General features: G+C 29.3%; 1 protein-coding gene across 1 annotated transcript in view; it reads left to right on the top strand.

The window, feature by feature from the left end:
* Positions 1-13,349, top strand: part of rdgC (retinal degeneration C) — a 350,015-nt gene that overhangs the window by 262,193 nt on the left and 74,473 nt on the right. Inside the window, exons 10-11 of the mRNA XM_085959019.1 lie at positions 1,135-1,284; positions 12,443-12,523. Coding sequence (XP_085815145.1) covers positions 1,135-1,284; positions 12,443-12,523 — 231 coding nt within the window. The remainder of the gene's footprint in view (positions 1-1,134; positions 1,285-12,442; positions 12,524-13,349) is intronic.

The following is a 13,349-nucleotide window of genomic DNA, read 5'->3' as shown; positions in this document are numbered from 1 at the left end:
CTTTTAGAACTGCAAATTTTATATTTTATTTTTGCAAAATTATTAGTAAATAATGAGAATACATCGAAAAATGAAATAAAATGACCTTAAGAGCCCACATGCTCAGCGTTGGTCAAAATGGAGATTGTATGGTATTTTCAGAACATAACCCTGGACACTCCTTAAACATATTTCAGCCTTCATATTTCAGTAGTTGAGTAATTCTTGTCAAATTTGGGATCACAAAGATTATAAAATATATTTTTTTATCGTAAATATGTCACTATATAATGTTAACATTAATTTTACTAATGGTTTTTTAAATGCATATAAAAATTAATAAATATAAAAAATCGTAACACCACTGCACATGGATCTAGTGAAATATGAATATATTCTAAAACATTAGAGCGAGAGGTTTAAAAGAATACAACTACAACGTCTACAACGTTTAAGGAATGTCCAGGGTTATGCTCTTAAAATACCATGAAAGCTCCATTTTGACCTACGCTGAGCATGTGGGCCGTAAAGTTATTAAAACAATTAAAAAAAACATGCTATTTTCATAACAAATTTAGCTGATTTTGGTAGTTTATGAATATACCTACATACAATGGGAAAGTATTTAGGTAATCATAATCAAGGCAAAAAAAATGAAGATTACTGACAAGTAAACCAAAAGCCATTCTGAAATATGCCATGGGTATATGATAACAATAGCGATAGGTGGATGTGATAAAAATAGTACACACTAAACGTCATAATTATTTGTTTTCATTGAACTAAGAATACAAATTGCAGATAGTATTGGTTAGCTTTTTTTTAAATTTAATTAAACCCTGCCTAGACTAAACTATAATAGTAGTGGTTGGCTCTGGAGATAAGACAAAAATATTGCACACTTTATCAATCATACTCATTTATTTTCATTGAATTGAAATACAAATTGCAGATGATTTTTAAAATTCGATTTAATCCTTGTACTAATTAAAAAATAATTAAAAGTAAATCATTGCAAGGTTTTAGATATTTTATAGATAAAGAACAAAATTTTTGATCGTATATCGGTTATAGTTTGCTTAAGGCAGGATTCAATCAAATTTTAAAATATAACATTTCATAATATTAAAATATACATTTTTTTCTTTCGATTAGCACAATGCTGAGAGGCTGCTGAAGTTGATTGAGGGAGTCTACCGCTGGCTTCCTTTGGGAACAGTAGTCAACAACAAAGTGCTTGTAGTCCACGGAGGCATCTCTGACACAACTGACCTAGACCTTATCCGTAGTCTAGACAGAGGAAAGGTAAGAATACACACGGCATAAATAAATCGTGATAACAAATCTGTCTATGAATAAATAAATAAATTCATCTCTGATTTTATTTTATTTTCACCACCAAATTTACCGAAAGAAAACATAGAATAATATTTTCAAATGTATATATTTATGAAGTATTTGGGATCAAATACTAACTACGTCTATGATATTTGTAAACTTTTTAATTGATGTTTGTCTCTATCTTTAAAATAATTGACTATATATAAAGGTAGTCTATTGATATTTTAATATTAAAACACACACTGGTTTTGAAACAAAGTTTATTTTTCTTAATTCTACTTTGAGTTATTTACGTTGACAGTTGTTTCGGGCTATACATATCCCGTCATATTTTCATACATATTTTGACTTTTCAACATAAATTTATTTTGGCGTTTGACATGTTGTCAAAATAACATGGCAATAATATTTTGTATTAAACATAATGGGTTTGGGTCGAAATCCCGAAGGCCGGAATCCCGAAGGCCGAAATCCCGAATGCTGAAATCCCGAATGGACGAAATCCCGAATGGCCGAAATCCCGAAAGCCTAAATCCTGAAAGCTGAAATCCCGAAAGCCGAAATCCCAAATACCGAAATCCCGAATGGCTGAAATCCCGAATGGCCGGAATCCCGAAAAATAAAAACATGAATAATTGCGAAATTTTTACAAGAGAGACAAAAAGCCCATTTTTTCTGGAAATATAAAAAAACAAAAAATAAAAATATATGAACATCAAAAATAAATTGCGCAATCTCGAATTGCGCAATTCTTGCAAGGGAAACAAAACCTCATTTTTTGCGGAAAATGGGTTTTGCAGATTGCGCAATTATTGATGTTTGTATTTTGAATTTTTTATTTTTTTTATATTTCCACAAAAAATGGTTTTTTATCTCTCGCGGAAAATTGCGGAATTCAAGATTGCGCAATTATTGATGTTTGTTTTTCGGGATTTCGGCCTTCGGGATTCCAGCCATTCGGGATTTCGGCCATTCGGGATTTCAGCGTTCGGGATTTCGGTATTCGGGATTTTGGCTTTCGGGATTTAGGCTTTCGGGATTTCGGCCATTCAGGATTTCGGCCATTCGGGATTTCAGCATTCGGGATTTCGGCCTTCGGAATTTCATCCCGCACCCAAACATAATATGCATTTATATCAATTACCCAATAATGAACAGTTACGATAATATTTTATTATTATCATATTTAAAGTACCAAACGAATTGTGTCGGTCTTCACCTGAATATGGCGAAGACCAAATCGAAGTTCAGTACTGCATTTACGCCGACATTCCTGTATGAATTTTCGGTCTGCTTGTCGAGTTGGTGACCGAGTTCAGATACGTAGATCCCGAATGCCGAATGGTTTAATAATATTTGTTAGTGTAATTGAATGATTCAGTGAACCTTAAATTGTGATTCAATTTGATTGAAACCCTTTGAAGGGTTTTGACAAATGTGGGAAAAAATAATGATAAATATAAGTTTACTGAGATAAATTCACTGAGGAATATAAATTGCAGGTAATTGAAACTAGAAGGCACCTCCCAAACAACGATAAGTGGCACATATTTCGCATATTGAGTTATGTATAAAACAGTGATAATTAGATTCCTGTGAATTTTCGAAATTTTGAAAAGGATTATCCTTCAACTCGATTGATTGTGCTGTTAGGTTTTGAAAACTGCTTAATCCGAGAACAACGAAAAGCAGAACAAAGATAGCGGAGGTTAGTGGTGTAAGCTTGTCATCTAGTGGCATAAATCAATTAAACAAAGGCAGACAAAGGAAGATTTTATGAAGTATAGAAGTCTATATTGTTTTCTATATTAATAATATAATATAAATAAATAAAAAATATTTTTTTCCTGTTAAAATATTTGATGAAACGTTTTTCTTCATTCTTCAAAAATATTTTAATGTGCCCCTTATCATTGTTCCGGTAGTGCCTTCATTGTACATGATCCTTTTTCTCAGCTTCACTTTCAAATAATTAGGATTCTCCTGGTAGAGAAGAATTACTTTAATTATTTTTAACTCTTTGGTTTCCTTTTGTATTTCTCTCTCTCTATTTCTTTCTTTTTTTTAACTACGTCGTTACGTTGTCACTTTGACTGCATTTTCTTTGAATAGGTACAATAATCATGTATTTCAAGCGAACCATTAATTAAGGTTCATTATTTTTCAAACCTTCTAAATTCTCTTTCCTTTAGAAGGGTTGATCAAACGTCAAGTAAATAAAGAATTTTATTACGTTGGATTTTTAATTAAGACAAGATTTTTTAAAGTATTTAATTAACTCTTTTTATACATTCTTGTCTTACAAAGTTTGAAAATCGTTTAAGAAAAAAGTAGCTAAATTAAAAAAAAAATGGATAGTAAAATAAAGGTAGGTATCATAATATCATGTAAAATAATATTCTGTATACAAAAGTTGGCAATACCATAAAATTGGCCACTCTGCTAGACTTGTCCAATAAATCTCGGAATAAACCGATACAAACGAAGTTGTTGTTAATGAATGAACCCATTCAACAATTTGTTGTAAAATAAAGTATTGTATAAACTTACTATTATAATACAATATGTCATATTTTATGTGAATATAAAATACAGCTGAAGAATATTCCAATCATTGAGTTAGTGTACGGTAAACTTGTCGGCATCATGAAGTTTCAGATATAGATTTCTCTTTATGTGTCGAATCAAACGTCTATTGATAATATTAACGCCTGAAGCGAATAGTCGGGTTTATCTGGCAATAGTTCTGGAATTGATATAATATAATACTGAGACGTATTTCATCCGACTTACTTGACATTATTGAAGTTTCTTCATTAAACGAATAACTTAAAAAAATCTCAATAATATAAATGAGATTTTATAAAACTAACTTTAGGTATATTATGTAGAATTTCTTCGTTTCCCCATTCTTACGTTTGATAGTATTTCTTAGTATCCTAATTATGTCTTTTCAACAATTCCTGAAAACTAATATATTAGAAAATGCACAGTTTTGATATAAGCTTAGCAGTATCTTTGATATTTGAATTAATAGGTAGGAATAACATCTCAGAAAAGATTAAAATAAAATGAAGATATTAGACAAAATTACATTTATTTTCAACAATTTTATTACAATCGTCAATAATTAGAACTGGATTATGCTATCGTATATTATAGTAGGTCACAAATGTGAATAAAAAAACAATTTTTCATTAATTATTTTATTGACTAATTACGTTAGTAATTCCTAGTAAAAAATGAACACGTAAATATTTAAATTATAATTAACAAGATTATAAACCAATAGTAAAATGATATGAAATTATGTTACAAATTTGTTATAATTCGATGCCGATGCAATTATTCTTCTTCAGAATACACGATTATTAAAAAAATACCATAGCAATTGAGAGTTAGTATGTTTTATTCTTTCTATTTTACCACGTTTTTCTTAGCTCGTATTCTTGTTTTTCCGGTGGTTGTTTATCCAGTAAAAATCTTGCAATCGATTTTTAACTAACTTCCCGACTAGCTAGACATTTGAAACTTTTAGAATGTATCAGAATACGATGCCAATGCATTCTTTTAATACTTTTAGCCATCTTTAAGTAGAATTGATTTCATTTTCAGTTAATACTAGTTAGAAATCTGTAATCCAATCCACTATTATTGGTTGCTAATGGGGTGGTCATAGCAACTAAATTATTAATATATACGTGCGTTACTATGGAAATCAAAATGACATTTCAGTATTCTATATTATTGTTTGCTTGTTTGTTGCAAAATAGGAAAAAAATGATTTCTTGACAATTATTGCCTTATTTGTTCTAAATTATTAATACATATGATTGTGAAGTTTGTATGATTTAACAGAAAATTTAAAAACGTGGTATATAAATACTTTTTTTATCTTGTAATTATTTACGTAGAACCTTAGTAAAAAAAATCTAAAAATTACGAGTAGGATAACATGGAATGGAAAGGCATATTGTTTAATAAACCACAATGAATACCAATAGATTATGATGCAGGTAAAAGCACACAGAATATATTATCATTCAGCCAGTGGACAACCTTTGTTCAAATCCTGCTATGCGACAGTGCCCAAGGGGCTACGACTACAGGGCTACTCTAAAAGCCATTGGACAAACCCAGTATGTTCAGCGTACATATTTACATTCTTTTTTATAAATGTAACTTTTATTAGGTATAAACAACGATAGTTAAAATCTTATAACATAATAAATTGTAAGTGAAAAGTATGGCAAGAAAATATGGTTATTTTTATTGTTATTATAAATCCTTGGTTTGTAATTCTAGACGTGATCACGCGAGGTTTTCATTTGGAAAATGCGAGACGTCTCAAGCGTTCAATATCCGGAAAGCGGAAATCGTTGAGGAAAATATGCCGGCTAGGCTCATACATATGCCATAAAAATACCCACATCCAACATGTTCTACCTACCACAAAAAGAATTATAATAATGTTATGTGACATAAATCGTATAGGGAACGATAGAATGAATAGAATTTCAAAAGAGCATATTTCACTTTTCTGCTTATGTGCTTTTTCTTGGTCGTATTTTACTTTTGAATGGGCCTTTACTAAAAAATATTAATTTTAATAAAATATATGTAATGTCATACATCATTTTAGTATAAACTTTTTAATTAATTTCAAAAGTTAATCGAAATTAATGGCAATTAAATAAATACCTTACTTAAATCAAATAGTATTTTTTTGTGAAAAATTATTTATAAAAATCAATTCTTATATCAAATCTATTATCGATTTAAAGTAATATGTAATCAAATTCAAATGTTTTCTCAGCGTTTTGATTATTTTCATGACAATTAAACCCAAAATATAGTGCGTCAGTTGAATGTAGAACTATTCTAACTTACATTTGATTTTTTTTGATTTCTTTGAAACAACTTAAGTACTGAAGTTATTTATTATTTTTTATGAATAAGCGTATGCATCATATTTTAGAAAGATTATTGATGAAAAGAATGGTGCATACAATTGTCTATATACCTAATATATAACTGAAGTAAGATGTTTCAAAAAACTCTTCTGCAAAACATTTCAAATGTCAGTTAGAATAGTTCTGCGTTCAGCTGATAAGTGTTTTTAAGTTTTTGTTTAAGCTGTAAATCAAAAATGCAACTACTGCTATATAAAGTGGATGAAGTATGTGAATAATAAAATGACACCAATTTACAAAACAATTTGGTCTGTCAAAATCCTATCATACAGATTTAATTATTTTGTAATAAACATATTAATATAAATACGGATTAATGTGGTGGAAAAATTAACTTTACTTGCATCGTCATAAATGTCAATTTAAAAATTACATTGCTTAGTGTACGACAGGTACGTCATTGTATATTTTTTTCTCCCTAACGAATTCAGATATTAAATGAACGGTGTATTCTGTACGTCAATGAGTGAAATTTGCATTGCTTATAAGCTGATTATATTATTGTTACCAAATACTATAAAACCACATCTCAATACAAAAATAGCAGTGATGGAGTGGACCCAACCATTGGCCATCTCATTGATTAAAAGAAACTTTTACTTCTGAATTTCGCATGGACGAATTCACGGGCTATTACCTACCAGTATTTACTGAATAAAATAAATCCAACTGTAGTAGGTATTTCAGGATGTAGGCTGATTTTGTCAAAAAGGTTAAATAATTTATAATATTTGAGAATGACACATTCTTTTACTGAACGAATATAATAATATTATCCATGGAATAAAAAAAATAGTTTTTTTTTAAATTGTTAGCAAGTGCAAGTTCGTTTTAACAAAAATTTGGAGTGATCCTGACACCGATTAGTAATTAAGGTAATTGTAATACTTTGATTCAAAATACAAAAGCTGATTGCCAAAAAGGAACGCAATGATTTAGAAAGCACAGAGGGAGCAGTTTCGATTTATATACGATTCGTTGTCGTATTTTTTCAAAAAGATTTTATCTAGTGGTAATATTATTTATCAGAAGTATTTTAAAATTATGTGCCTATGTTTAATAAAATGTATGCTAATATTACTATGTTTAATGAGGTGTCCGTATATGAATTGAAATTTATTAAAATAAAACCTTGTAATAATACAATATTCATTATTCAACATTTTTAAAATTATGTGAATTCTAGAAAATACTAAATTCTAATGGATTGTTGTTTGTAATATTATATTTAAATCGTTTTCTGCGACCCGGGTTTTGCCTTTCGGCATCTTTGGGCACTGTGTACACTCACCGAAAGGTAAATACACACTGACAATGAATACAGTTAACTCTAACTTATATAATACATTAATACAATAAAGTAGGTAAAAACTTTATCACCCACCTATTAATTAAGACACGGATCACAATAAAAAAATATAACAGACAAATTATGAATATTTGAAACCCGGGTCGCAAAAAACGACTCAAATGGAATAGTAAAAAACTTACATCCATTTGAATTTAAATTCAAATTCCATCAAGTACCTTCAGTCGATAGTATTAATATTATGAAATATTAAGTTAATGTGCTATGTACCAGTGGCGAAGGGTGGAGGTAGGCTGTTAAGATCCGCCATAAATAGTGCACATTAACCTTTTTCAGTCAAATGTATATGTTTTTATTGAAATAAGACTACAATTTACAGATGGTATTGGTTGGATCCTAAAAATCAATTAAGCCCTGTCTCAAGCAAACAATAATAGTATTGGTATATTTTAGGCGATATGATAAAATTGTGCACATTTTTTCATTATTACTTATTTGTTTTCGTTAGATTAAGAATAGGTACGTATTACACATATTGCCGGTTCATTTTTTTAATTCATGCTATGCCTAAACCAAACTATAATAGATAAAAATTATTATTCTATCTATAAAATATCCAAATTTACGTAAGATTTAATTGCATAATTTTAAATTTTTTATAGATATACGAGTATTTTTTGACTATTATCTATTATGGCTTGGTTTTCGCAGGGTTTAAATGAATTAAAAAAAACCTACCAACACCATCTGTAAAATGTAGTCTTATTTCAATGAAAACAAGTATGTATGACTGACAAAGTTTAGTGTGCAATATTTATGACGGATCTTAACAGCCTACCTCCACCCTTCGCCACTGCTATGTACCTACAAGGTTTAAAATATTGATAGAAAAATCGCTTTTTAGTTAAAAGATAGAAATATTCATTCACGTGTAAAATGCATTCTGGTTCAGGAATCAGATGATCGCATTTTTTCCAGCTTCCGCTTGATCGGCATACCTACTCAAGTCGACCCTAACCCCGGAGGCAATAAAATCATTTTTCACTTTGTACGTAAAATTTTGTGCGATGTTCTTATATTATAGAATATGTCAAAGAGTCATAATATTGGAAATGCATCAGTGCAAAACAGTCTCTGTTGGATGAAGACAAAAATGAGTAAACAAAAATTGGTATACATAGTTGTATAATTTAAAACTAGGTACTTCAAAAGCATACATTTGAAAAAAATATTTTAAGACATATTCGAAATTTATGTGATACTGAAGTTACTGGTAGAATTGCTTTACATACATAACGTCACTGTTCTGGCAGAAGATACTTATTTGAAAAAAATACATATTCAGTTAGGTATACCAAAATGTTCCTTATTTCAAACTTTACTGTCTGGAAACCTTCTTAATAAATAAACAGTCTTCATTTTAAAGTCATCCTTTTTACGATTACTTAATAAACTCACATGATAGACCATTTCAAACATTTTAACAACTTCAAAGTTAAATTACTCAAAACTAGTATTCTCCAGTTAGTGTGTTCTGCCAGAACAGAGGCATAATTATTAAGTTACCACCGTAGAACTACCGTACATTTTAGGTGTTATTTCAAAATATATTTATATTATTTTAAATCATGGTGCTAATTCTATACGAATCAGAATTGTATTAGTAAACCCTACGGCCCGGATTTCCATTAGATTTTTCGGTGTCTAAATCTTGTGTATTATTTCATTATAAGTACTAATAATTTGTGAAAAAAATCTATTCGGTTGGTTTTTAAATCTAAAAGTAAAAATTTTTCTTACAAGACGAGAGAGTAAAAAAATTTTTTTCTTCTTTATATCATAGGTTAATGGGGAAAAGTGTTGTTGACAATATATTCACCATGCAGGGTTTCCTAAACTTTTACTGCGATGGAACACTTGGCAAATCCTAAAATTTTAATGGAACTTGTTTATTTTATAGGGTAGGTAAATAATACATACTTAGGTAATCAATAAATAAAAAAAAATAAAAAAAACAATAATTATTTATTTAGTATATTTTTAGAGCATAACTTTTTATATACCACGTTTTTAAATTTTATGTTGAATCATATAAACTTGACAATTCTGTGTTTAAATTATTTAGGACAAATAAGGCAACAAATCATTTTTTTTCTATTTTGCTACAAACAAACAAATATAGAATACTGAAATGTCATTTTGATTTCCATAGGAACGCACGTATATATTATTAATTTAGTTCCTAGGACCACCCCCTTAGCAAACAATAATAGTGGATTGGATTACGGATTTCTTCCAAAATAACTTTTCATACAAAACAGAATTAACTGAAAATGAATTTAATTCTACTTAAAGATGGTTAAAAGTATTAAAATAATGCATTTGCATCGTATTCTGATATATTCTAAAAGTTTTAAATTTCTAGCTAGTCAAGAAATTAGTTAAAAATCGATTGCAAGATTTGTACTAGATAAACAACCACCGGACAAACAAGAATACGAGCTAAGAAAAACGTGGTAAAAATATAAGTTAATGATGATCTTAATAACTTCGATGATATTGGATCCTTGAATTGCAAATCATCTTGATATCAAGCACAATTTTAGAAAGTTGAATCCGTATAATATACTTATGGTGTGGCGTCGAGCCAGTTTCTGGACGTTCACTTCGTTTCAGCACAATAAAAAAATCCTGTTTCATTCTTCATTATGTCATAGTGTTTGATATATATTATAGACATACCGTCACCTTACTATTAAGACCTCGTAAGTCCGATATTATGAAAAAATGAAGTTTGTTTGACAAAATTTATACAAAAATCATTTTAAATCATATCAAAACCTCGGTTCTCTAAACTAGTATGCTGTCCATTTATTGAACAAATTTAAAAACTCGTAGGTCTCGTGGTTTCAAACATGGAATTAAAACCTCGTATTTCAGAGCCAGTAATAGTTGATTAATCGATTAGAGAGGTGTTTAAATATTGTTTTTATTACGATTTTTCTTTCCGCTCAACATTTTTCACAAACAGACTTACGAGGCTTTAATAGTAAGATGACGTTACGTTTTTACATTAAATTTATGGGTAAATATATCTTTCTTATTTTCATATATAATATACGTTGTAACTTCTAAAATATTAAACTCATAAGAATGCTAGAGTGTGGGTAAAAACAAAATTATATCACGTTATCTAAGCATTTATTTAAGCCCATCAAAACAGCAATTTTGTGAGACAATGTTTTTACTCTTCATTTATTTCAGACCATTTTAATAAACGTGCCGACAGTATGACATATTTTCCTGTATATATATCCACCTGACCTTTGAAAAGCTGAACGCTCAAGGAAAAACTGTCAGGACCACCGCACATTACACAGTAGGCTTACCTTTTAAATAAATTATCAGGTATCAGGTGGGTTCCGATGTGATACCTTTAAATAAAGCTTACCCAAGTATTTTGCTGAGCTGAAGTACCCCACATGAAGGTAAAAGTGGCTGACACTTCATAGAATTTTAGGGCTACGTATACTATCATTGAGTTAAACCTTACTTGTGACCTGTGAAATGGTTATGCTATTAGTTCAATTTCCCTGAGTTAGTTAATTATTTTGGTACATACGTTTCAATTTATTAGATACTACCCCAAAATTTATTACCGTAGAAACATTATAATAGTATTTTTTTATTCTATAATATTTATGTCATTTAATTTGATAGCTGTGTTGAACTTTAAGTATATTCTCAGAAAGATTGAATGATCCTAAAATATAAATAGTGGACGTTGATGATCCCTAAAGCATATCAGAAATAGAAAGTGAAATCGAACCAATCTAGTTCATACAATATATAAGTAGATTTTATAATGGGAACGGGACAACTGGGCGCCGCACTGTCGAATGAAATATATAGACGATTTTATACATAAAGTAGACGAGAAATTTTAATCAGCTTCCATCTACAACTTAGTAGTTTTGATTCATTTTGCTCTTAACATAATGTTTTTTATTGCGGATTGAGAATTATCATGAATGAAGCTTTATATGAAAATAAAAAGAATTCTCTTCTCGTTGGGACTTGAACATATTATGCAAATTAAACTTGTGAATATTTAAATTCTCACCAAGTATTAAATTAATACTTTTAATATAAATAATAATGGTAAATATACTTATATTAAAAAAGTACCTATTTTTCACGAACGTCTATTTATTTTTGAATTTCATTTGATTGCGTGGTGCCCAGTTGTCCCGGCGCCGAATCGTCGGAGACCCGATATAACATAGCCTACAGTAGCAGGGGCGATTTTTTTAGATGCAAATAATGCATCCATTGCAACCAATTCGTAAAAAAATACAAGCAGGCCTCGAAACAGTTAGATAATTATATGAAAATCTAAAAATGATGCGCATTTCTCACACACATTGATGATTCTATTTATTTTAATATTATCGACGATTTCATAGAACAAACGTTTAACTAGGTATCATTCAACAATGTTAAAATCGGTGATGTCACGAGATAGTAGGCAGATTATGCATTGCTAAGAGACAGTAAATTAATGCAGAAATTGCGGACATTAAATTTATTTTTACACCTTTTGTTGTAGTACGTAACATTGTAGAAGTTTTTAACGCAAGGGAGTTTAAAAACATTCAGTGCATCCGGTCTCTGTTTTACCAAATGCACCACTGTTATAAATATATGAAATATCTTTTAGTATTACGAATTTTGAAGTGAGAACTATTAAACAAGATGAATCGATAGTTAAATAAACCACTCACCAGGAATCATGTGAATTATAAACTAATTTATTAATCGTTTTCTATTTTTTTTTCAGTACGTATCCCTTCTAAGACCACCCATCACTGAGAGCAACGCTCCAGGCGCTGAAGTGATTGACAAAGTTGAATGGAAACAGGTAAGAATTATTTTTACATATTAAAGAATAAAATATATATATAAATATTAAAAAATTTGATATACCTAGATACTTGATAATGTATTTTTACAAAAAAAATACTACGAATTTTTTAACAGGCTTACATAAAATATTTTTGTTCTGTTTTTAATTGAGATGCATTTTTTTTATTAATTAAACGTACGTTAAAAGATTTTATTGTAACCATATTATTATTCCCTTCACACCCTTGTCACAGCAGTATTTCTGCATTTTTTTTTGAGAAATTATTTTATGTCGACTAAATCCCGTTATGGTGGATTAATTAACACGGTCAACCCCTTTCGCTGTTTCTGAGGCGTAAAATTATGGTAATCTGTGCACCCTGATTAATGTTTATTTCACTTTTTTAACGCTCTTCTCTGAACATAATGAACATTTTAATTTCACATTTTTTACGAAGGAAAACGTGGGGATTTTAAATGCAACCTTTTTTCTTTTATTAGCCTATGCTATCATTTTATGCTTCACTGCAATAGTGATAGAAGAAAATTTTCTGATCAAAAATAAAATATAATTAGAAATACGTATGCTTTTTTTTTTGTTTATTTCAGTTATTTTTATATTTTTACACAATTAATCATTTTTTTAATTACATAATATTGACTAGAAAAATCATTATTATTTAAAATGACAGTAAATGTAAATTCGATTACTTAATCTGCAAACCGGCTTACTTCACTAGGGTAAATTAATTGTTCAGGAAGAAAAAGAAAACTTAATAATTTAACTATCGAGCGGAATATAACAATTCCAAAAGTACACAAAAAAATTGTTTTACAAATAA

This window comes from Rhyacophila brunnea, unplaced genomic scaffold, assembly GCF_057557595.1.
Source record: "Rhyacophila brunnea isolate RB1 unplaced genomic scaffold, BYU_Rbru_1.0 scaffold_8, whole genome shotgun sequence".
NCBI classification, from domain to species: domain Eukaryota; kingdom Metazoa; phylum Arthropoda; class Insecta; order Trichoptera; family Rhyacophilidae; genus Rhyacophila; species Rhyacophila brunnea.
The sequence above is the reverse complement of the archived record's forward strand: the minus strand, read 5'-3'. Positions and strand labels throughout refer to the sequence as shown.